This window comes from Neodiprion pinetum, chromosome 2 (genome assembly GCF_021155775.2).
Source record: "Neodiprion pinetum isolate iyNeoPine1 chromosome 2, iyNeoPine1.2, whole genome shotgun sequence".
Lineage (NCBI taxonomy): Eukaryota > Metazoa > Arthropoda > Insecta > Hymenoptera > Diprionidae > Neodiprion > Neodiprion pinetum.
In genome coordinates this window covers 42984349-43010881 of record NC_060233.1, presented here as the reverse complement: position 1 = coordinate 43010881, position 26533 = coordinate 42984349, and the positions used below count along the sequence as shown (strand labels likewise).

Sequence of the window (26533 nt, the reverse complement as noted above, 5' to 3'; positions counted from 1 at the left end):
GGTCTCACGTATTCATCGCAATATAACTTCGCTGTGTAATTCGGCTACGTTGCTTCTAATGTTGCATTCCAATATCGGTTAACCCATTAAAACGGCCGAGCTGTCGGATATCGCCTAATAATTTACTAACTGCTATAACAAGCGCGCTTTTACTAACATTTCAGGAACACGGGGCTTGGCCGAATCTCGTAACGATTCGTTCGACGACCTGGATTTCATATTCGACAACCGCGGCCGTCCCGTACACGAGGAAAACTTTGAAGATGACTTTGTCAGCACTCATAGACGGTTCAAGGAACGAGCCGCTGCCGCATTCGACTCCGACTTAGCAGAGCTTAGACGCAAGCGCAAAGATATGCAGGTACTTTGACTTTGACATGTTGAAAAAAAAAAAATCAGCTTACAGTTTAACCGAAATATTTTCTGAATGTCGTTTCTTTTAATAGGACAGAATGTTCGACATGGTCGACATAAACGAAGAAATCGAACGTGCCAAGTCGACTCTGGAGGCAGCTGATTTTGCTTTTCAGCGCCACGCAACGAAGTTTGACAACAACGAAATTTTCGAGGACGCAACGTTGGTTAAAAAGACGAACAGGCACAGGAATTTGCAGGACGTTGAAGTCGAAGAGAAGCCAAGACCTAAGGCTGCATTCAAGTGGGCGAAAGTTTCTGAAATGGAGGAAGACCCGACTCAACTGAAATCTATTACGGCAAGGAAAGCTCGAATCAATTCGCTCATAGCTGAGAACACGAACGCGGATTTCCCCTTTGAAGGTCCCGCGATCAAGATCAAACCAAAGTCGGCCTTCAAAAGTGACAAGAGAAAGAAGACCGTCTCATTTTAGGAGAGATTGCGCCTCCTCGGACATTTGATAAAATTCGAAAATCCAATCACGGTGATATAACGTAATTCAGCGCAGCACTTTGCATTGTACCTATAAATATAGCTAATTGTTGCAGGCGATAACTGAATCTTACATTATATTCTGACCGGACTATGACTAAAAATTCATTGTCCATCCCCATTCAAGGTCTATCTATTCGCGCAGCGACACCCTCACCCACTTTCGTATAATACTTTCGATTTTCTACTGCGCAATTATAAATCTATCGCTATACCATGCATCTGCTATTTCTATACTATCTTACTGTCGGCATCGATGCCAGCAGCTGCGCGTTATGTTCTTACTTTGACAATGTGAAGAGAAAGGCGAAGACAACAACATGTATTTGACGCAAGGACTAGGAATATGCCTGTATGGTTTGATTTTATCGCTGTATTCCTTGTACAATTAACTACTCGGAATGTATTGTGAAAAATAAAGTTAACCCCGGATGTACGGTATTCTTTCGTTGTACCAACTGATTAAATGGTCACGTATCCTCAACCTTGGACAACCAACAAAGAAACTGACTCAAGGTGCGGATGGTTTAATTTCGAAATGACAATTGCATTCATTGGATGTTTCATCGCGTGCGTCTGTTGCCAGCTTTTATCTATATGCTGCAAAGCTTGGTAATGATCAGTGTCAGCAATCTGCTACAAAACATCTATACGTGCAGATATGCAGAAGCAGCGTTGCCAGCAGAGTGTCATCGGCGTTCGCAGGATGTTGAGACACGCTGGAAGGAGAATAGGCGCGAGTGAGTGGAGGTGAAAGGTCTCCGTCGCCCTCCGGAGGACTCAAGACATCCTCGTTATATTCTTGTTAGAGAGACACAGGAGGCCTTGGCTTTGAGGCCGGAAAGCTTTTCAAAAGTTTCAAAATTAACTCGCACAGCGTTACAGACCTGCTGGATTCATCCAAGCTCTCAAGCACGCATAAATCATCCGCACGCACACGTACACGTGGGAAAATGAGAAGCACTTCTTCCGCTCTCTAGTTCAACCGGAATGCCAGCCCCTAAGCGTGAGCCTAAGAGTAAGCCCTTGGCCTAGGTATATCGCAGGGGATGTAATTGAGCGGAGACACGCTTGGTTTTTCTACCGTAACACGTACCGGGCTAAGTGCTTTGGCTTAATGCATTCTACGCTGGAACAAGCTGCACGATATAAATTTCTGCATACATATATATAACACACTGTATATTTACCGGTATATATATACATATATAACATAAAGATGTAAGGTACGAATCTTTGGTATCCATCACCTCGCGTTCCGTCTTTCTCACGATGGGATTGTAACGAATTGCATTACCTGATGGTTGCCGTTGTCTCGGTTGATATTTGCAATGGTTACTTGGTTTCCGGCTGTTGGAAATGCGACCTTTGCTTGGCGGGTCGGAAAACGGAGAAGATGATACTAAAAGAAGACACACTTCGTTAATTTTCGTAAACTTAGATTGCCATAGTAAAAACGGCACATGTGTCAACGCTTTCATTGTCGTGTCGGTCTAATTTGATTAGAAGAATCGTCGCCGTTACCCAAGTGTCGATTTACGTAGGAACCATTAATCCTCGTCATGCAAATATAGATCCCATGGTCAGGGACTAGTGCGCGGATCAACTTACAAGAGTGTCTGGCTGACGTTTCCTTAACCAAAATGACGGCTAACCATTTTCTCCTTCAACGCTCGTTTCAGTCGTATATGATACACATACGCGCAAGTGAAAACGTGAAGCCGCTGATTCCCGGATGGATCGAAGAAACAGCCGTGTTCGACATTTAGGCTGAAACGGTGAGCGTGCTGTCAGGTTAGCCGAGTTTGCAGGCCTTCGATTCGTTAATTAATACCACGTACCGCATCTGTATGGGAATGCGCACATGTGCAGAAGGCAGCTCTGCCAACTGTGGCAGCAATGATTACAGCAAGTTGTGCGTGCCGCTCTTCCCCCCCCCCGCGAATTACTCACGAGGCACTCACCCGAGGTTTTCGGAGCGATTTTTGCGGAGGGGGTAACTGGGAGAATGGAAGGGAGAAAACGAAACGGTATAAGCTAAAATAAAAGCGTAAGAGAGGAAGGACAACGGGGTAGTGGCATAAAGCAAGTGGCCGACGAGTGGCCGAAGCGAAAGGGTGTTTCTAACGAGTCTGTCTGCACAGGTGTTTCACACGGTCGGGAAGAGACAACAGGTAACCGAATATTTGCGGTGGTGATCGGTCAGTGAATATGCGATTTGTCCCTCTTTCGAGGATGGACCGGACGAAATTGCGCCGCGATGTTAGTTCGCCGAGGGAGTGAGGACGTTTGAGGGCTTGCGCAAACCTTTGATTCGGATTTTCGGAGCAACACTCGCGCCAGAAATGTGGAACAACGAAGCTATCGGGTCTGCCACGGCCAAGGAATACTTCTTTCGCTTGTTTGTTTCTACGAGAATTACTAGTTGAAATGTTGAAAGATACTTTCTCGCAAGCATCGACCAAGCCGTGAATCGATGGATGACAGGCGGTTTGAGGCAGTCGTTGAAATTGACCATTTGCACAAAGCTTGCTTTATTCCTCCGTCATTCGATTCTTTGACAGCTTCCCGTTTTACTCAAAGTGTACGTTTGGTGAACAAACCAAGAACGGTTCAACACAGCATTTGGATATTTTTGGCTCGTCAAAAATGAAAGATCCTTTACTAGGCTGCCGGTTCGCGCGCGTGAAATTTCGATTTACATCAGTTTTTTCTCTAATCTGTTTCATACCGATCACACAGAAATTAAAGTAAGAATGCTGGAATATTGAATTCAAAGGTTTAAACAGTTTTCGTTTTCTACAATTATTAAATTTTTCAAACTGGTAACGGTGATAACGCGTAGTCTAATCTCACGTCTTTCAATTTCATTTGGATACGACCGAATTTAGTGATCAAACGACTGATGCTCGTATAATGACTCATCTCACGAATTTGATTAATCTTTTCTCCCGGTGTAGCGGCTCAACTCAATTCGTCAATAGCTTTCACGTAATAGGCGTTACTGAAGCTAAATATATAAATAATATATATATATATACATATATATTTGTAATACGATTGGTAGAGTCTTCGCTTCGAGCTGAGACTTGATCCAAGTAACTCATTGTCCGAGGTGGGTGATTACTTTCCTTGAAGTACAGGAAACTCTCGACACAATAGTGATATCTGGTATGGAATGCAATTCCCACACTTATCCGTGTTAGGTTGGAAACAAGTATATTTTACGTCGTTTAAAATCAAAAAGAACCTTCACATTTCAAGGTCTCCACTTAACTTCTCAGACCATTTTCGCGCTGTCTATCAACGACGTGATCTATTTTCAACTTCGCTTTGTTACTCGTCATTCGAACGGAACTGTCCGAGTATTGTGTCAGATTTCCGAGGCCTTAAAATTAGCAGAACCTAACCCTTGATCTCGAAGAATAAGATCGACGTTACCGATACCACAGTTTTGCAACAGAATTGAAAATTTCTCGCAATATATCGACTTTGAAGTGGAACTCGAGACGATGCGTGTTGTGTACGAGCATTGCGAATCGGAGGTCAGTGATGGGTAGTTCTTTTTTTTTTTTTTTTACTTTTTTTATTGTCGAGTAGTAAATAGCCGCTCGGTAGAAACCTTTATTCGTCACATCCTATTTACAAATAGGGATTCGAACGAACAGCGCGATGCCTTCTAATCATTGCCGCGACAGCTTAGCGGCGATAATTAATGAGAAAATTCTGCAGGTCGATGTGGATTGTCACCAAGAACATTTACACAAATTATTTCGGCAAATACGCGATGTCGCGAAAAGGGCTTCGATAAAAATTTACGTTGAACGTGCCAGTCAATCTAATCCGTTAGGCGGACTTCGTGTCCCTGCCTGTAGGTCAGTGTTACAAAGTGAAATTTTCATTTACAGAATACACAAACATGGACACGTCCGAAACACGATACATTTACAGTTGTGACGTAAAAACATCAAGCGTAGAATATCCTCCGGATGATACGCAATCAGGTCAGTAATTGTCGAGGACTGGAGAAGGTCTGAGGATAACTCAGAGCGGAATCTCCTACGTCGAGAACTTGTGTAATTCGCTGGGCTTCGCATTACCGGCTATTTCTAACACCACGCTTTCAGCTGCTTTATTTATAACAACCGTTTCTTTTCAAACCCAATCGGTCATCGTGTAATGCCGTTGTGTGTGCAGCTGCACGCCGGCTGCTGCACTGAACTAGAATCGATCGATCCTTTGCCGCGAGGAATGTTGAATCCTCTGTTACCTCGATTTCGTCGGAGAGACGAATCTCGCTGACGATGGATCGGCGTTACCCCTTTTGTCGGATGCTGCCGGGGGTTCGTTCGATTTTAATCGCTGTTGAACCGTGTGCGCCGCGACCTCTGTTCTCAACAATACGCTTTGCGCCGATGCTTGAATGACACGAATCGCATTGAAATGGTTCGCGAACGCTCGAGGAGGGATCATTCTTCGATCGGGACTGATTGCACCAATGATAAATTTTTGAAAAAAACGAATCCGCCTCATACGATGGTTTCAAATCAAGGGTAAAAAACTGCGACGAATGAGTTGTACAACGGCGCAAGTATGCCTTTGAAAAATGACGTCCAATTTCAAATCTCACATCTTTCGTTAAAACCGACGTTTCTCAGCTCGGCGTAACTTGGATGTAGGTACGTGTCGGAAAGATGTGACTTTCGTAATGCCGAATGAATTTCTCGAAGCACGATCCCTCTCGACACTCTTCCGGGCTACCGCGTACCGACGATTGACGCTCGAGTGAATAAATTTCAGAGGCCACCAAAATGTGGGGAGACGAGCCGGCACCGTGGGACACTCCGGATACCGAGGCACCTGCGGCGACCGGAGAAGGTGGAGAGGGCGCACCCGCAGCGGATGGGGCGGCGGCGGAAGAGGCACCAGCCTTCTCCTGGAGGGGACTCCCCAAGTGTGACCCGCCAAAGTACACCCTCCACTGGGTGCGACCCCTGTTCCTCAACTACGACTACCTCTACGATTACAGGTGAGTCGGCTTAGAACAGGAACGACGCGGGCGAGGATAACGTGGGTGAAAACGAAATTTCGTGTTGAAGGAAAAACTACTACGACGACGTGATCGACTTCATGGACAGGAGGCAGAGAGGGATATGGCGCGACACACCGAGGGCTCAGGAATGGTCGGAACGAGTGCTGAGATCCTACAACGGGAAGATTCCGGTGAGAAGTGGTAAACGGGCGGCGGATATGCGAGTGATGAACCTGTTGAGGCCCGACAACAGGGGATACTACAGTTACCACACTCGCGCCTATTACAGTATGAAGTACCAGGCGATCCAGTGAACGAATTTTATAAAGTACGCCCCTCCCCCTCGCCGTTCTTAGCGCCAACTTACTACCGAAAATTAAACTTCGTCCGCATTAGGACGTAATTCACTACGCGGGGGATTGTCGTTATACGTCGGATGTTGCGTTAATTGAATATTGCAAAACGATACACTGAAAGGAATTTCATACTTGTTGTATATTTATTTATTTGTTCATTCACGTAAGTAACGTGAATTGCCAAGACTCGGATACTTTCGATGCATCTGCTCAAAGTTTTCGGCGAATTTGTTACAATTGTGTAAGTGATCGAAATTTTTCAAAGCCGCACCGATCGTCAACCCGAATTCACTATTATCAACGGGTAATATGTATTATTCTTGCACGCAATTACTGCTAAATATATACATGTATAAATGAGTAAATCGAAAACAGAAAACAGTTTGTTGCAATTGTAAATGTTTAAATCCTTTTCCCAGTTCCGTACAGTACGAAATGCGTATTATAGACTGACGAGTTTACTTCCAGGGTATGGAAACTAATATTGACACGCTAGTGTAACTGACAATTAGAGTGCGCTTTGTTCAATTACAAAACATAGATACGAAATGGAGAAGAATAGTATCGACCGTAGCTTGAGGGGAAAAAACAGGGAGAGAATCTGTTCTATTTTGTATTTCTAAGTAACTCGACACAATTTGAACGGGTATAATAATGTCAACACTTTAATGTATACTCATGAATTTGATACAGAAATGATTTGTTTCATTCGTTTTCTTTTTTTTTGTCGGTTTGTTTTAAATTAGTTTAGATTTATTTTTTACTTCACTTTTTAATTTGTAATAATAATAATTGATCGGTAATAATTATTAGTATAACTATATAATATTACTAAATATATCTTCAATATATATATATGTGCATGTCGCAAAGCAAAGCAAACTTTCAACATTTCGTAATCGTCGTCATATACAAATATACCATTGCCCGAGGTTGCATCTCTCATTTTCTTCCATTACACACGTAACTCTATAATGTAATTACAATATGCAATACGAGTATAATTATACAAGGGAAAAAACGGCGGTTTGTGTTTCGATTCCGATGACAGATGTTCTTTTTACTCATATTTTCCGCTATTTTTTTTTTTTTTTTTTTACTTCCGAAGATCGAAACTCAAGCCGCTGCGGTGTACCGTGTGGTCAAAGTACAACAATTACAATAAAAATATGTTTTTTTTTTTTTGTAGAATAAAATTTATCGCGTAGGTAGGTAATCAGTTTTAATTTCAAAATGATTATACGTTATCACCGTTTGTTTTCGTTATTGTGTTACTATTTCTTTATCTCGAATCTTTATTCGCTGCGAAAATTTGCAAAACGATTACAACGACATGTTAAAAATTACTAGCCGCTCTGCACATGCGTCAGGCCGTGAAACAATACACGCCGCGTATCAGGTCATATACTGTTCGGAACACACGGTACATACTTGATTTATTTACTTATTCTTAGCACCAATAAATTATACATCTGTATAATGCTTACGGGGCAGGTATGCTACGTCTTCTGACAAACATACTCTACAGCGATTCAATGACGAATTGTTACATTTGAAAGTTAAAGAGCACAGACGGAGAAACGAGGTAAACAGTGACCAAGTATTTCGTCATCTTTCGTGCCATGTTCATCTGACTACTTGGAACAGGGACTTTTAGCTGAGAGCGTACGCCGAGGGCTTTCAACGGTGATCGATAGAATTCGCGAGATGGTAATGATCGGCATCAATTGATCAAACAGAGTGCGTTGTTTCAAGTTTCGCAGATATGCGCTTATGTGCTGATAACAATTTAACAATCCTGTATCGTTTAGAATTATTGTATTATTAGAAGTTATAAAATCAAATAGTTTTACAGGCTGTTGTTCACGTTTTTTTTCGTTTTTTTTCGTTTTTTTTTTTTTTTTTTAAATTCACATTTTAATACTAAACCCTATGATTGTACACGACTGTGTTACAATTTTATTTCATTTTGTTTATTCATTTCTTTGGTTCAGATGATACAAGTCCTCGTGCGTAAGGTGCTCTGTACAGAGAATATTGGTGGCGCGGTGCTTAGATTCTTTTTGAAACGAATAATTAAAAAAATTCCCAACCAATAGTGAGACGTAGATAACAAGTAGCGTTAGCTGGTAGATTCCTATTCATTCAATTTCTGGATTTTTTTTTTCTTGATTAGGGGAATGTATTGAAATACATTTTGAAATGTAAATAATATTAAATCAAATATCTATTGCTATAAGTAACTGACAATAGTTTCTTTACAACTTGGTTTCGATAAGTATCGTGGCCAGTATCACGTCTGCCCCGCGAATCGTGCCTTGATTGTACGGTAAGTACGTAATACTATTCTTACCGTACAACAATGGATTTGACAATATATTGTAATACGCGCACGTTGATCCGCAGGTTAGTTACGGTTGAATTTCACCCTTAGGTTTTCACTTATCACTGCTGAGGCCCGTTTCGGTAAGCCTAGAATAATTATTGTGCGTAGATTCAAACTATTTATAGATCTTTACAATCTCGTTTAAACCGAAACTTGTTATTTTTCCCCACCAGTAAAGGTATCGTCGCATTATACGAAGCTTCTACAGATTGGAAATTGACTCGTAGAAGAAATTTTGTAACAGTTTGGCAAAAGTTTTCTTCAAATTTATCTCGGTTAAACAACGTAATTATTTTACGTAAGGTATGTATGTACACTGATTTAAATTAAAGAAAAAAAAAAAAAAACAACCCCGCTATGGCGGTTGCTCGACGCGCGATTCAACTTTGAAAATTTAAATGACTGTAACTTTACGCGTGCACATTGGGTGTCGTCGACGCTATCTCTGAACCCCGAGTTCATTATTCATCGGCATCTATAATCCCGAGGTTCCGTAATTTCGGAATAACGGAGTTGGTAATTACGGAATCTTTTTTACCGGTATTGATTAAAATGCGACTGCCTTCCGTACGTGTAGGCGTAGCAAATGATTAAGTGCTCTACAAGTCTTCTTCCTGGCGGTGAACACCAAAAAGCCTGCTTTAATTTCGAAAAATAATAAGTAATAATCATTTAGTACAATGGATAAATGATGGTGTGAAGAAAAAAAATGTAAATCCTCTAAATACCGCGCAAAGAGGAATGAGATGCGAAAATATTATGTAAATTTTCCTCCTAGATGACATCGTGCCTGAGGGAAAATGAACCTTGCGCGGCAGGGGAAGCCCACCGCAAGCTCACAGCTAAGCTAAATTAGTTCTTTGATATTTGCATAATATTATCCACACCCGCCTATATAAGCGCAGCGACAAAATTAATTAATTAATTAATTAAATAATTAATGTTGTTCAACTTTGAACCAAGGCGAAGACTACTCGGGGATGTATTGCGCGCGCCTAGTTGATACTTGGCAAAGTAACGAGCCAAGTACTCGTGCATTTTCTAATGCCATGCGTGTATTTTATATATATTGTATGTTTATATATACCATATTGTACGCAGGGGTGAAAATGTTTCACGACCGTTGCGTTACTCGTCCTCATTCGGGATTAATATTCATTCGTTTATATACATTAAAATTCACTGTATGTAAGTCTCTTTTCCGTTCTATATATAGCAGACCGGTTTTAGGCGGGAGGAATTTTATTTTTTATTTTTTTCTTCTAATTATTCAATAGAAGTAATGTAAGAAGACGAAGAAGATATACAGTAGTTGTAGAATTAGAGAAATATTATTTTGATATCTATGAATCGTATTCACCTGAGAGGAGGCATAAAATAATAATTCCAACGAGACAGTGTAGCGCAGATCTGACTCGTTTGGCATGCATATTTATTATATCGTAGTATAATACTATGTGTTTGAAACATGTATTCATTATATATTCCTTCGTTAAGGTCTTGTGGTGAAACCCGTTTAATTATCTGTTCCGTAGGATGGATTTACAAATAAGGATAAGTTACTCGTGATCAAGACTGAGGTGAATTTTGAATGAGTAAATCGTTCGTCAAATTCACGTAAAAGGGTTGAAATTAGCGAAAATATTACACGCTTCGCTACTTTCATGCTATGTATGCATGCCCGAGCCGCCGATGTTGCAATGTTCATCAATCATAACAATAACCACCTACGTGTAAATCCATTATCTATAAACATCTTAGTGAGATATAAGTATTATGCAAAAATGCAAGAACAATTTTATACGTGAGTACGTATGACGACTTGTCGACATACGTATCTTGCGGTATCTGTTGTACTTCCGACTGAGTTCACATAAATAATATATAAGTATGTATGTATATATTTTATGCGTTTTATTGCTTCTTAAATTTCATTTTTTTTTCATCCTGATTATTCGTAACGCATTATACCTTTACACCGTGTAACTGAATAGAATATTGAGTGTATATAACAAAATATTGAGTCATTATTCTTGTTATTGTTATATATATATATTTTGGGAATATTGTTGTATGTTCATTTTTATCAATATTTTGAAGTTTATTAAATTTTTTAGACGCATTCGTAATTATTAAAGAGACCAATTTTAGTAGAGGAAAAAACAATCACATTTTATGCTAGTAGGTAAATGTATGTACATACATACATACATAAATTGTATTATTATAGTAATTTATGTATTAATTGCTTCATATAAATTCAATTTTTTTTTTTTTTATCTTCTTTTCTCTATCAATTTTCTTTTCCGAATGTTATGGGTAATTTAATAATTTATTAGATATTTAACATGACGAAATATGTCCAAGTTAGAGTTGAGGGAAAATTTTGAATTATATGCATGTAGTAGATTATGTTATAAATATTAATTAATGAGCAGTATATGAATATAATAGATGTCTAGTTAAGATGTAGGTACTGTAGAGGAAAATTGATGTAGTACATATAGTGTGTACAATAATGAGTTGCTGTAGCACTAAGATGGTAGCCGCGAAATTTAACGCTGGAATCACGAACGCGTTATTGTGCCCCCTCGCCGTTGATTGCAAAATCAGTTTCTTCCGGCACAGCGCCGTGACTTGACCATTTCATAGAATAATTCATAAGGATTCAATTATTATCATTAACGTATATAATATTGTATATCTGTTACTATTTCATAACGATAAATTGTTAAGGAACGACGAAGTATGACAAAATAAAATAAAAAATGACGCAGAATGTGTCATTTCTTGTAAGGTAGAAATAATAATAATAATAATAATAATAATAATAGTAGTAGTAGTAGTAGTAGTAGCAGTAGTAGTAGCAATGATATATTACTAACTTTTCACATTAATTTGTTGGCAACGCATTTTCAAAAATTATTATTTTTCTTACAGTAATATATGATAATCAGCGCTACGCAAATGACAACGGCTTAGTTTAAGTTAATTTATAATTTAATTTAATTTAATTTAATTTATGTTACTTCTATACTTTACTTTAATTTTATACATACATACATACATATATGTATATATATATATGCATATATGTATGTATGTATAATGTATACATGGGTGTGTGTGTGTGTGTGTGTAAATTTATTTTCTGCATCACACACCACTCCAGAACAAACAGAACTAAAAGATAAATAAGTGTAGAAGAAAAATGGAGAAAAAATACTCTCGGACGTGGTAACCTGCGTACAATTGATTTTTTCGCGATTCTATACTATTTTCTCATTTCACTTCAATGCGTATACATGTACTCTCACCTGAAATACCAAAATTTTTTTACAAGGTTCTTTTGATTCGTAAATGTTTCACGGTTTATTCCTATATTTTTAAGTAATACGTTGATATATGCATATTCAGTATACATACACCTGTGTATAATATCTCCATTGCAGGAGCTGCTAATCGTACAAGTGTATTTATATGTATAGCACGGTTTACCACGAATAAATTTTTTTTTTTTTTTCAAATCCTGCAAACTAGACAAAACAGTGGCAGCCTTAATTGTATGTGTTTTTCTGCCTTTGAAAGTTTGATTCGAGAACGAAAAAAATGAACATGAATTTTCTTACCTTTTCACTTAATTTTTTTCTCTGTGCGTCGAAATGATAAAAATAAACTTGATCTTTTTTCACTTTCCGCGCGTTTCTTTCAAACGAGCGTGAACTTCGCGGCGTATAAAAATGCTGCCACCGAAGTGCATATCTGTATGTATAAAGGGATAAAAAGACCGGAACGGAAGGGAAAATAGCTAAATGAAAAAGAAGAGCTACACTTTCAGCTGATATTCTTCCCAACGTGTTGCTATTCTTTTTAACATCTCCGCCTCACTTTTACCTCCCCTAAAGCATTTACAATTTCAGGGAGCGAACGAGGCTCGACGATGAACACGACTGCCCCCCGATTTGTCTGTCAAAATTCTTTCTATATAATTATATTGTACGTATAAATTTATTCGATCACCGCAAAGGTATAATATTTGCCGCGCGATGCTCCTGCGAGACATTGGCTAATTTTACATTATACAATAACGATTATATACGCTATATGTATACCAGCCGAAAAATCGCAAAAGCGTCGCGGGTCCTTTTAGATACTAGGACGATCATCATCTCGCGCATCCCGTTTTCCGGGAGGCTGGATTCAGGCACCGGGCCACGCGGGACGTTGGCCAGAATAATAAACTACCGGGGAAGATTCGGCATCTCGTTATCTCCGCCCGGACTTGAAAGTCCGCCGAACCGTGTGGCCGACTGACGTTTCGCATCCCATTTGTGTCGTTTCATTCATTCCTCTCGTTTCCTTGACCCACCGTTATTATTTTTCTTCGTTCTACCAACCCTCCATTTGCATTCATTCCTTATTCTCTATTCAGAGCGAGACAGAGCGACTGGACTAGTTCAACCATCTAGCTAGCGGTCAGTGCAAGCGCCGTGGGCCCAGGAGTCCCCCCGGACGACCGGGTCCGGCCCAAAACTCGCGCCGCGTTTTTTCCCAACAAGTTGAAATACAATCGTATTCTACGCGACTCTGTGTTCGTCTTAGTACGGGTGTGAGTCTGCCTGTGTGTATTGGGTATAGACTATAGAGGAGAAGACGTTTAGGCAGGATATCGATAATCGTGGGTAGGTACGTATATACGTTACATGTACGTACATTCGACTGCGCGTTATCGATTGAACGACTTTCGTATAAACGGAAGTGGTGCGATTTCTTCGTAATCATGTATACAAGTAAGGTTATAGAACTGCAGGAGTAAAGGGAAGCGTGAAGGAATGCCGGAAGCGGAGGAGGTAGAAAGTCAGTTCGAACTTGTCGGGGCCGCCGGATCTGTTTGGGCCGGGCGCCGCAGCATGGTCTCGGGTCCCGAGGCCTCACTGGGCCTGCGGATCGCACTGCAACAGCCGTACTATGGACGGGTCGCTCTTCGCGCCCTCTATAAATTCCTCTAAGGAGAGTTTCCCGTCTTTGTTCTTGTCCATCTGCCGGAATATCTTGTCGGTTCTTTTCTCGGGCGTCGACTCGTCCTCCGGCATCTTCATCACGGTGCCGACCATCTTGTAGATCGCCTGCGAAATCACAAACGAAGCGTCACGCGTGCAGTCACCTTTTACATTGTACTCTTGGCGGCAGTGATTCTGAGAGGGTTAATTTTTTCAACGGGTCGGTTACGTTGACAATGCGAAACGAGCTCGCAGCGCCGCCACGGGCCAGCCGCGAAACAAGTTCAATCTTTTGAAACGTAACATGACCCATTACCGTCGAACTTGGTATTTTTGAGTTGGATTCGACGGTTGTGGGTGACGTTATGTTTTCTTATTTTTGGGTCTGATTCGATGTTCATGCATGAGTTGTTACGTTTCGAAAGATTGAGCTTGCTTCACGGCTTCACGCCGACGGCAGCGCTGCGGGCTGATTCTGCATTGCCAACGTAACCGACTCGTGAAAAACTTATCCGTCTCGGAATCGCTGCGGCCAAGAGTACGATTTTCTACGATTGACAATCTCGCCTCATCTCTGTTCCCCGCCACTTGTACCTACCGTCACTATTTCGAGCATCTCCTGCCGCGAGATGTATCCGTTCCCATCAAGGTCGTACATGCTGAAGGCCCACTTCAGTTTCTGTTCCAGCTTGCCCCGGGACGTTACGCTGAGGGCGCAGAGGAACTCCCGGAAGTCGATCGTCCCGTCGCCGTTTGCGTCAAACGTCCTAAATACGTGCTCTGCAAACTAATCACACCGTAAAAACGTTACGGATTTGTGGCACCTCGGATTTCATCCAACCACCCACACCATAGAACATGATCAAAGCTGTGCTACGCGACCATTCCACCTCGCTGTAGGAATTTGCGGATGCGTCGTGCCGCACAGAGGCCAGGTTAACGAGACGGTCCGGATACCCGGATCTCTACAATTTTTCATCCAACGGTTCAGAAACGAATAAGTTCGATAAATTTTATTCATTACGAAAGTCGCCGTCAACCCACCTCTGCCAGACTTTTATATTATTTGGTGAATCTAGGGACACGTTAGTGGTGCAGAATGTGCAGAAGAATATTTGTGGGATTACGTAGAAGCTTGCAAAGCTGCTTCGGGGGACATGCAGTCGTTGGAATTCATATTTGCGCATTCCGGGTGCGGAAAAATTGTTGTAGAGAAGAGTCTTGACTCATCAAAAGTGACTCGACGCATGAAGAAACAGATTCGGGTTTTACAGTCCATTCAGGCACTATTTCTGTACTGATAAAGTTAATCACGTACATGGTAGTCGTATAAGAACTGATTTTTTTTAAAATTTTGTCACTGTTTGAAAATGGGAATTAAAATTAAAATTGAATTAAAAAATTTCGAGGTTTCTTAACATTCCCAAAGATTCTAATCGTACTACGGAATTTTTGTTTTTATGTGTTTGAAGACTGTCAAAAATTTGCTGTCACAAATGTTATGTGCTTTCTGTCAAATTTTGTACAGTTTCAGCTTTAATGGTAAATTCCAATCGGACTAAGCACGCATGTTTTTGCACTGCTTTATATCTCATACCGGTTTAACAATCGACAGTTTATCAAAATGCCGGAACATAGTACCGTCGAATAATTTTTTAAATTATTTTCTGTTCGTGTAATTTCATGAAGCAGACGTGTGTAAGTTAGAGAATTCATGCCTTGAACGTAAAGCGAGAGAGAATCATGTGTGAAGCCATTTGGTGTGGCAAATATTATACATTTGTATAATTAATCAATTATTATTATGTCAATTGAATCGCATGCTGGCTATTACGCAAAAATTACCTTTTTCCCCCAGAGTATGGTTAACAGGAGAGTAATTAAAATATACGTGGGTGGGCGTGATTCGGATAATAATACGAATTGCGTGTGTAAATACGGGTTAGTTATTATATCTTAGTAGCATCCGACATGACCGCCTCGCGATCTGTTACGACATACAGGAAGTGAAATTCGTTTTCTTATTTTAACATATATTTCATCCTCGTGTTTGTAAGATCCTACCTTCGACGCGTCCCCGTAAGGAAAGAAATTGCCATAAATTTTTTTGAACTCCTCGACGCTGAGATGTCCGCTTGGACAGTCCTTCAAGAAGCCCTTGTACCATTCTTGAATCTCGGCATCTGGAGCAGGGGGGGGAGGTGGAATTGACAAGATATCAAGAATGAGACGATATCGAAAATAAAACGAGGGCCGATCGTAGGACGAACGAAAGTTTGCAAATTATCCAGCACGCGGTCTACGTTACCCGAGAATTCGGTGTTCTGTTTGAGGTCTTCCAGCACTTCAGGCTTCAGTTTGCTGTTTTGTTTCCCCATAGTCGATTCCCTCAAAGCCCGCCGAATGCCGCGGGTTCTCCGACTCCGTTTCTCCTAATACTTACAATCTAATCTAACTATCCTACGTGGGAAGTTGTTTTTTTTTTTTTTCTTCTCTGCTTAGCAGCGGCGCGGCGTCTGGCCAACCCGCACCTGACGTCAGGTCTGTAAAGAGATTAGAAATTAGAAAACGCACTGTACTGTCGAACTGATATTGATCGAGGATCGATTAGTCGCCGCGAGAGGCAAACTGTGACAGTATGATTTGAAAGAAGGCGTCGCGTATCGAACGAAACGTGGATGGATCGGAGCGGGACGTGAAACGTGAAACGTCGAGGTTCGTCAAAGCATACCAGAGATATTTTCCCCGCAGCGATTCCGATTTTCCGCGCACGTTCGTCACTACCCGTATTCATTTGTACCCGTGTTTGTTACCGGGGGCTGCAAAGCAGCGGGGCGTTAATTTAATCCCGTTAGGGAAGGCCTCGCCTCCCGTACGCGATACGAATTGACGTGCAATAAAACGGACAGGCAACCCTTCTCCCATCGCTTTTCGAGCCAATCGTCGGGGGTGCTTGGCGCAATTTTCAATACGCGCCGATTCATACGCGACCATACCGGGGAGTCTCTGTGGTGAGAGTGCCGACTCCCGGTATGTTGCTACCTACTCATCCATCCTCCCTCTCTCTCTCTCTCTTTCTCTTTCTCTTTCTTTCCCTCAATTGGCAAACGCAAATATACCGACACACATATTGCAGATTTTCACACAAGCCAACCACGCTGCATACCATTCGTACATTTTCAAATTCCATCCACATTACCTGGAACAGAAAGAAAATTATCGTTAAGGATCAACAACAGTGCGTTCAGAGCATAGTGTAATTTATTTTAGTGTTGTAATAATAATGATGATAATAATAATGACCTACATAAAAATTACGAGGTTCTTCCGAGACAGCAGCATGTGTTGAAGGTACACGATATAGAATTACCTAAATTATAACGAATACACCATATATACATATATTAATATATGTATAATATCTACTATGTATAAATACTTGTTCATGTTTCAACATAATTTATACACGTATATTTGTATACTTTAAGCACCGTACGTACGTATTTACCCATGAATCGGTGTACACGCCGCGTATAAACGTGATTTACATGCAACCCTGTACAATTACATGAGTTTCGACGAAAGGTTTGTCGTTAATCCTGTAAACCGGGGGACTAGTATCAAGTCGATTATCGCAGCACGCAATTGATTTATTTTCACATCGTTCCGTTATCGCAAGATGGCGTTGGATTTTCGTTACCGCGCGAACGTTTTCAAGCTTCCCTTACGCCCGTGCACGGGTTTCACAGCTAGAAGGGACTAATACATTTCGTGCCCTATTCCCCCAATATTCCGGATGCGGTTCCGCGCCGCAACGAGGAGTTTTCATGGCTGCGCGAGAGGTAGAGCCGGAATTGCATTTGGTTATTAATTGAAAACTATCCGTTGCAGAGGGAGGCCTATCGACCGATCTCGTTAACGGGGGCAGCCTGCCATTTGTTGCGACCCGTCGGCGATCAGTTTTGATTGTTATTGCCGAGAATTATTCGCTACGTGGAGGGAAATTTATACCGCGCAGTTTCTATCCTGGGCGCAATTCGTGTGCACGCCTAGAGCAAATGGAAACTGTTACTCTGGAACGTTCTCGCCAAGGCGGTTCTTGTTCTTGTTCTTGTTGTTGGTTGTTGTTGTTTTAGTTATAACTCGAAAGTTGGGATCCTCTGTGCCGCGCGTAAGTTGAGGTCGTCGCAGACCTCTGAAGTAAAGGACTGATTCGCGAATCTCCGAGGAATGTATCCATGCCCCCGCCCGGCTTTACTTCCACCTGTTTTTATGCTTCCGAGTTCATGGAAATAATCCAATATTCCGCAGTAACTCAACGATCATTGTTGCGCAACGCTATGGGAATATAATCATATGTATAATTGACGGTAGATTTTGAATTGTAATTTTCATAAAGCGTATTCTTTTAAAGTTTACGCGACGTAAGGAAATTCCAATATTTTTACGAATATTGCGATATCCTCAATACTTGCAGCCAAGTATTTGGCAACTGTTATTCCTCGCCGCAAATGTTACGAATTGAAAAGATAAAGTTACGGTGAAAATTTAAACAAACGAAACAAGGGCGTTGCCCCACATCCGCGGTAACAATATACGATTGTTTGTTCGAGCAAAATGAGGGAACTCGAATGGGTCCAAGGCTGCAGATTGTGGGGGTAGTTATAGAATGAGCCGACGCGTTTACGAGTTTCGACAATTAATTCGTTATACAATCACCGTCACAATTCCCCTAACAAGTATAACTTTCGAGATTAAACATCGTAGCGTCGCTTTGCTAAACGACGTCACGGAGATTTGAAAGACCCGACGTTTATCACGTACAATAATATAATAATGCGTTATACTTTGTCGCGAGTGTAAATGGCAATGACAATAATCATTCTTGCATGCACTTGGAATTTCATCTATCGGTGTAACGCAACTCGCGCATCGTGCGACGATGATAAACTATACGATTCAAAGTATAATATACGATGTACGTACGTCTCGATGGACGATATAATAATATTATAGCGTGCATAGACTCATTGTACACATTGTACATACGTACCTACGTACGTACGGTAGAATCAATTTGCACACCCATAATGTGTGTACGTATAAAAACTATACCTATGCGATCCTCGTTAGGTGTCCAACATATAATATTACTATCTATTACAACACAGAGGTTTGATGTATTCCAATTTAGCCTAAGAAACGTTACAGAGGTTATGTATGATGTATATATGATTATTTTCGCGTATTGCGTGTCATAATTACGATATATGTATATACACGTATACATATACATATAAATATACAGGTATGTATGCGTGCACGTGTCAGCCAACGCTGAGATAAAAATAAAAGTAGTTATTCGAGATTATTTTACCATACTTGTACAATAATACTCGGTAAATTTATTTCAATAATTATGACAATAATAATAATAATAATAATAATAATAATAATAATAATAATAATAATAATAATAATAATAATGAGGGTGAACAGCATGTCTTTACACTTTTGCCTCGTAATCAGAACTCGAGTCACATTGGCGACCGCGGTGCAGATTATTATACATCAATTCAAGTGACGATACAGCACAATGAAATGAAATTTGAGTCAGGCATAATAACACAAGGAATTTCGTGTAAACGAATACCTCGTGGTATAAATATCCCGATGTACCAAAGGGGGAAGACATATGAAGAAATGAATATTACTAAAAAGAAAAGGGTTTCGTCAAAACACAGTTCTCGTGATTAATGGTAATTTGCCAGTTTATGAAAAAGATGAAACGAATTACTATCGGAATCTTTTCACCTTGGCGTAAAGTTCGTTAGAAAGACGAGTTCGAAACAGTTTTGTGTTAAATGCAAAAAAAAAAAACTCGAAGGCGAGTTTCTCTGGATCGTTTGTTATTTCATAACTTCGCGGTTGGAACGTGAAGAAGAAAACTTTTCCAAAAATTTTCACTTGCAGCAATAAAGCTTCAGGAATCAGCAATTCGTTCGGTAACTCCTCGAAGAGTTACCCGACATCTACGAAGAGCTGAATATGGGTATGGAGGATACCTACGGACTGACAATCAGTCAGCCGAATAAGCCCGACTCAACGGTCGAGTCCGGACTACTCGGCAAGCAGAGCTTACGATTAGCAAGTGAGAGGCGAAAGGGAAACGCGATGCAGTTGAGTGAGCTAAACAGGCGAAAGAGGGGAAATTTTTACGCCTAAGCCTAGACTTGCATCGCTTGCAATAGGCGGTAAACGCGGCAGGTTTAGTTGCGTGCTAACGAAAAGCTCCAGACGATTACGGAGGGGGGAGGAGGACAGGGGAGGGAGAGGATAAAGCCGAATCGGCTGTGCAGACAATTCGATTTAGGAGATAGTGGTGAAGTTACACGCGGGTAAATCCAGCAAGGGGGAATTTTATGCGAAGTAGAAAAATATAAAATATAGCAATAATGCACAATGAGTTACGGTCAGTTGTAATCGTTGTACACAGATTTAATTTTTTCGATATATGTATATATATTCTTCCTTCAATCTTTTATTTATCTTTTTTTTTTTTTACTTTTTGGTTTTTTTTTTCTCGAGAATTGACATCGTTTCGTTCCTCGTCGAGAGGATCGTCACCTTGCACAATAAATTTTTATACCGTTTTACGTCAAATCAACGAACGAATGAGCGAAATGATCAAACGAAATATAAAGGCCTCGGTTGTTTAGCACGCGTTTTTTGTTACACGTAATATATAATACATATGTCTAGATGCAGGTATACAAAATATTAGATATCGCGTAGGTTACATCATATTCGTTGATTTCGTTGGTGTATTTTAATAAATGAATCTCAGCCTGCAGACATTATTAATCGATTCGCATGCGTGGGGTTTGGCAATAATCGCTTAAATTATACGGTGACAAAATTATGACACATATAATATGTACAACTTGTGATGAGGAGATTCAACGAAACTCCGAACTTTTCGGCTCTCACGGCCACTTTCCTTTTATTTTCATTTATTATACCGCCGTCTAATTACGCGTAAAGCAATTGGAAATATTTTCATTTCTGCATGTCACGTAAATCTTTCGTGAACATTCTATACAGATTGTCGATGCTTGACTTTCCGCCGCAGCAGTGGATTATACAGCGAGTGTTACTCGATGCCGGTTAATATTAATCTGACGCAATTTGTACGTATTTTAAGACATTACTAATTCGAGTGAGAAACAAAGAGGAACAATCGGCGAGAAATTATCACACGCTGTGAGGATATTTTTCTTTCCATTGTTTCCTTTACTAAAAGGTAGGTATAAGCTGCGAACGACGAATTAGTGGACCAATCAAAAACGCAAGGGTAAATGCTGGTGTTTCTGGTACAACAATAATTTATCGGTACATATGTAAGTTATATAATTTTAAGATAATATATGAATTGCAGGATCAGCTCTGCCGCGTTAAAATTTACTCTACGTACAGTAATAGTTGTATATAAGTAATTTACGTAACGTATATTATATACAATATATGTATATATATATACATATATATATATATATATTGTATACAGAAGTACCTAAAAGCGTACACAGAAAGAAAGTTGCGATTACAAGTTACAAGATAAGGTTATACATAAGTATTGTAGAAATATGTGGAAGGACGCGATGATGATATGTAGCTAATATACTAGATGTATGATTGATGAGATAGACGCCAGGTCCGTTTGGAGATTTTGCCTGGTGAAATCCGTTGAGAAGAAGGGAATCCAATTTCAGTGATTGCTCAAGTTAAAACTGTTACAGACTTCAGAAATAAAAGATATCCATCTATACGGTTGCAAGCAAAATTAATGTTTTCCCGCATTTTCGGGCAATCGGAAAAATACAAAAAATCTGTCTATTTTATCGACTTTTGCGATCATGGCAACAGGTAATTCTTCTCAGCGAATATACCAGGTCAATGACGATTCATAACGATCGATAAGCGATACCGTCGCGTCTCTCACAGTAGCAAAGTTTCGTCAGAAGTAGAGACTTTGTATTGTTTTATTCACTTTAGTTATTTGTTCGTGTTTTTGTTTTGATTTGTTTTTTTTTTTTTTTTTGTTTTTTTTTTATTATTTTTTCCTAATTAAGACATGCAATTGGTCGAATGCTATATCACTAAGTTCGTAGACATTATATTGTAATAGTCTGCTTACGTTTCTTCACACTTCATTACAGACGGTATATGTTATATAGAGGTATAAATACGAATCACTCTGCAGATGAGGCGTATCATCAAGTTACTACCTAACGTTTTAAGATTTGAAATTCCCCTTACGCCTATATCGCTAGATTTTGTGTACGTGTAGGTATATAGGTAAAAGTGATTAGCTAAGAATTTACGCAGGTAACCCTGAGTGCTATAGCGTGTAGAGGGATACTTTTTTGTCCAATATTTCTAATTGCTGGACACGACAAGAAAATTGGAAAATCGCGACTAGGAGAAAAATTTAAAAAAAATAAATAATGCAACGCTTAGGTATCGGAATAAATTTGAATATTCGTTTTTCAGGAAACCACGGTTCAGATACCGCTTTAACAGAACGTCGTGTACGCGCAGCTGCCGCTGCATGTATCTAATTTTTATTTTCTTTTTAATCTTTTTATTTCCATTTCGAGAGACGAATAACAAATTTTTATCCACGTTGATAATGAGTTAAATTACTCCAGTGCAAGCGAATGATTAAATTTCTCGAATTGCGTATCTTCACAACTTCGATAAGTCATTGGAATGGCAAAGATGAGATTGATGAAAAGTAATAAGCAACGGGTATTGTGTTTCGCTTTTTCTTTATCTTTTTTTTTTTTTTTTTTTTTAACATTACTGCTTCAGCCGCGCGGCAACGTTTCAAACGTTTCAACGTTGCTTACGCATTACGTGTCAAAGAACAGCAGGCTTTGTATTTTTTTTTTTTTCAACGCGGTTTCTTTTTTTATTTCGTTCGACCACGTTCTCTTGTAATCGCATCTTATACGTTATTTCCATATAATTATTATTGTTATTCGATGAGTAATTATACTGTAATATTTAATTACTGAATTAATTATTCATTTATCGCGTATTGTATCATATAATAATATATAAATGCTAGCCGGTGTGCAAATATCGTAAAAGTAAGTATATTACCTTTGCGCAATGTATGGTATATATATGTTCATATTATATCGTTATCATTGATATATCGGGTTGGATCTTAAAATTTAACTATATATAATATATTTATATATATGTATAACCAGAGATAAAAATGATAACGGTGTAATATGAACATTTATTGAAATATATATACATGTATATTCCATATAGGTATATATATATCTGTTACAGCTCATACGTGTAGGTATGCGTATATGCATAGGCATATATACGTAGGTATATTAAAACCCTAATCAGCTGACATATTCCTTTCTTTCTTTCGTACAATAACAAATTTATTAATAACCTCGAGAAACCTTGAATCTAACAATCAGATAATATAAAGGGTTAGGAATTTTTTTAATAAATTTCTTTTCTGTTTTTTTGTTTGCTTTACTCAAGCGCGAGAAGCTTCTTGCTAGCCACCGAAATCGCAGGGTGTATACAATATAGAAATTTTGAGGGTATATTCCGCGCAAAATATTATACTTGTATAGAACGTGACGAGGCTGTTCGAATTCAACCAGGCATTTCTGTATAATCAAACCGACAAATTGCACCCCATGTATATGCATGTATATAAATATATACACGGTACGGAGGTATGACGAAGCCTGGCAGACGATTCTCTTTTAAAATAACTCAACGTATACGTACGTGTAAGGTGGGATGTGTAGTATCGATCGGAATTTAATTCTGCGCGCATACTTCGCGAAGGTAATGGGAACAGAGCGTTGTTGGGTACGTGCACGTATCGTCGGAGGGGTCGATTTGGAATTAGTTTCGCTTCGTTTCATTTTTTCTTCATTTTCGTCATTCGATCAATAGCCGTTCAAGCCGCAAATTCACCGTTTGCAAGCAATTATTTGTTCTCAATTTCTGCGGCCACCACCTCTTCTCGATCCGTGGCCGTGCTTGCGAAATACGATTTATCGATTTTCATGTTTTCCAAGACAGCTTTCTTGTTCCTCGTCTGTATCAGCGGAATATTTTCCACGAAATAAACCCTCGATTTAACGTCCCCGCTATTGTATAATTTATACTAGTTATCTCCGCATACGCACGTCATATGTACGCTTACAGTTTCCGTTGGCAAATCTATAAATGGAATGTGCCACTCAATTCTCTTATATATTTATATAATTAATATATATTTGTGTGTGCGCGCGTTTGTGTACGTGTATATATGTATAATTTATAATTTATAATTTAAGATTAACTATGTATTATAACCGACTAAAATCGATGTAATTGTCAAAGCCTTATGATACAACGTGTGAACTCCGTTTTGTTTCGCCGGCATTATTTATCAGTTATATAATATATTATATATGCATGATGTGTGCGTGATCGTTTTACGTGCGTAAGCATGGTTCACACAAATGCGATCCCCTATATATGTATAAAAGACGACTGGATTATCGGACCGTGCGGCGCGATTCATTTCTGTATATTTCTTCCATGGCACTTTCAATCAAGATAATACAACGCATGTATAATAGGTGTATTGCGAATAATCGACATATAGGTGTTGAGAATTATTCAGATTCAGAATGTAATGTTATAACTGCAATTATCGCGAGCGCAGCCTGATACCGGTTGAATTTCCGTCCTCAACGCGGAACGACGGTCAGACCTCTTTTTCTTCATATTTTCCGTTCAAGTTTCGATCGCGCATCCCAATCAAACGATTATTGAATCAAAAAATACGCGACTCTTTCCAGTACACCCAGACTTAATGACAGAAAAATAATGAAAACGTCCAAAGGAAAGAATGATATTTTTTTGATCGGCAGTTTTTTGTTTGTTTGTTCTTTGCATTTTTTTTGTTTTTCCATTTTTAAAGATGAACGGACGAACGGAAGATTCATCCGGTTTCAGATAACGCGAAAAGAAAGCGCATTTCGCTCCAGATCTGACCGTTACGGTGTACGTACTTACATGTATCAAGATCAACGCCGCGTACCGAATGTAAATTAGTGTAGGTATATTCTGTATATAGCGTTTCATATGCGCTGTTATTGTAACGTGACCGTGTTTAGCAAATCAACATATTGTATATATGTATATATCTTATCTTGTTCCGGCGAATAGGGATTAAGGTGCCAGCATCTTTGAGAGTTCTTCGTCCTGCAGACAGCCCTTAAGGAATTCCTCTTGCGTCAGCTGTCCGTCGTTGTTCTCGTCCATTTTGGCAAAGATATTCTTCGCCCTCTCCTCAGCGCTGTCGGCTGGCCTGTTGCTCGAACATGCGCCGAGCATGTCGTAAATCGCCTGGAAACACAGGGTACAAGATAGTTTGCAACATTGTCAGCAACATATCGTAGGTCACGTTTCCTCTCGTTTGTGAATTCGTCGACCAAGTGTAATTTGTTACAAGCGATAAGCCGGATTTGGAAATCGTTTCCCAATTAGTTTGGAGAAAGGAAGAAGGAGGGAAGAAAATATAAAAACAAAGTTGAACGCATAAGCTCATATTTCATTTTTAGTCCAACTGTTTTTTCCCACCATTCGGCCAAAGCTTCATGGTTCAGATCCATCTTTCGTCGCGTCGATTATTACCAAACAACCAAAGAAAATCGAACAAGCTGTTGTAAGTTCATCCAATAAATACAAGAGGACTGCCTTACGATTTCCCCGCCTCTCCTCCACACGTTCGATCGTAATGGGTAGTATGACGTCACGCTCGGGCCCCTTGCTCTCGCACATTTCCCGACTAAGGATGAGCACGGGACGTCCGTCGAATCAGCCCTCACTTTCCGACTGCTCGACACCCGTAAAGGGTCCTCAAAACTTACCAGCGTACTATAAACTGGAACCGCAGGGCTGACCAAACACAGGCTGTACTACTGGGAACGTCGAGTCCGCCCTCACTTTCAGTCCCCGTGAAAACAACACACTCCGCGAAACGTTGGCTAATTTCTCGCCAACCTAGCCCAATATATTAGAGTTCTTACAGAGAACGGCGGAATGTTTTTAGAGGACGTTAACCCTCGGCAGTCTTTGCGTATAAGCGAGGATGGAAGGAAGCTCGGGGGTCCAATTTCCTAAAGTTCGTCCGGCATTTCGTACAGGCAAATTGGCTCCGGGTAGATTACCATAACCCGTATCCAGGGGGTCAGCATTTGACAATGTCTGCGGCTAGTTGGTTGTTACAAATGGTCCAAAGTCTCGGCTCACTCGCGACCAATTAATGGTGTCAAGCTCCTCGCAGGGCTGACCGCGGCGCTTTGACGGACTGGCGGCGAAAGGACGGTGATACCTGACAACGTTAAGTTACCTTCGGCTCCGGGCCGATAGTCTTCTCTTTCCCAATTACAAAAGGGCTCGCATCAACGATCAAAGACCTCCGAGAGTCGCGCGACGCTGGACGAAGAGGAAGCCAAGGACTGGACGACTGTCCGAAAAGACTCGCTGCCCACTGGCTGTCCTAGAATATGCCGAGGACGAATTGATTTTCTCGTCCAACGAGATTCCGTTTCCTTCGGGAATTTTCTAGAAACGAACAAAAATGGTTCGTTAAGCCCCGCAAGAGCGACGCGTGTCCCTCGGCGCCGAGGAAAACGAGCCCGGCGAACCAACGGAAACCGGAAACACTGCGGGGTCAGTTTTTTTCTTTTCATCTTCACCCCAACGGCAACACGCCATCCTAGAAATATTGTTACACAGGGTGAA

General features: G+C 40.2%; 4 protein-coding genes and 1 long non-coding RNA gene across 10 annotated transcripts in view; 2 read left to right on the top strand and 3 right to left on the bottom strand.

Annotated features, from left to right (window-relative positions):
- Positions 1-20: 20 nt before the first annotated feature.
- LOC124210961 (uncharacterized) lies at positions 21-1348 on the top strand. The gene is made up of 2 exons (XM_046609463.2): positions 21-361; positions 447-1348. Exons 1-2 carry the CDS (start codon positions 356-358, stop codon positions 846-848), a joined length of 408 nt encoding a protein of 135 aa, XP_046465419.1. The 5' UTR covers positions 21-355; the 3' UTR covers positions 849-1348.
- A 726-nt stretch (positions 1349-2074) lies between these two features.
- LOC124210962 (uncharacterized) lies at positions 2075-3341 on the bottom strand. Its single transcript, XR_006881335.2, has 2 exons — positions 2519-3341; positions 2075-2309 (listed from the first exon to the last, which is right to left on the bottom strand). It is a non-coding gene; the product is annotated as an uncharacterized lncRNA (long non-coding RNA).
- Positions 2948-6676, top strand: fln (flightin). Of its 2 annotated transcripts, XM_046609456.2 has the most exons (4): positions 2950-3081; positions 4816-4911; positions 5708-5936; positions 6007-6676. In XM_046609456.2, the coding sequence occupies exons 2-4, from the start codon at positions 4827-4829 to the stop codon at positions 6251-6253; spliced, it is 561 nt and encodes a 186-aa protein (XP_046465412.1). In that variant the 5' UTR covers positions 2950-3081; positions 4816-4826; the 3' UTR covers positions 6254-6676. The 2 variants fall into 2 exon arrangements, with proteins under 2 accessions (XP_046465413.1, XP_046465412.1); XM_046609457.2 differs by lacking the exon at positions 4816-4911 and having other exon boundaries at positions 2948-3081.
- Positions 6677-7322: 646 nt separating this feature from the next.
- Nca (neurocalcin homolog) overlaps positions 7323-26533 on the bottom strand; it is a 113285-nt gene continuing 94074 nt past the window's right edge. For both annotated transcript variants that reach the window (XM_046609455.2, XM_046609454.2), the window contains exons 2-5: positions 15990-16224; positions 15746-15864; positions 14280-14468; positions 7323-13807 (exon numbers count right to left, since the gene is read on the bottom strand). In XM_046609455.2, coding sequence (XP_046465411.1) covers positions 13613-13807; positions 14280-14468; positions 15746-15864; positions 15990-16059 — 573 coding nt within the window. In that variant the 5' untranslated portion in view covers positions 16060-16224 and the 3' untranslated portion in view covers positions 7323-13612. The remainder of the gene's footprint in view (positions 13808-14279; positions 14469-15745; positions 15865-15989; positions 16225-26533) is intronic.
- LOC124210960 (neuronal calcium sensor 2) overlaps positions 21732-26533 on the bottom strand; it is a 98619-nt gene continuing 93817 nt past the window's right edge. For all 4 annotated transcript variants that reach the window (XM_046609459.2, XM_046609460.2, XM_046609461.2 and 1 more), the window contains one exon: positions 21732-25132. In XM_046609459.2, coding sequence (XP_046465415.1) covers positions 24956-25132 — 177 coding nt within the window. In that variant the 3' untranslated portion in view covers positions 21732-24955. The remainder of the gene's footprint in view (positions 25133-26533) is intronic.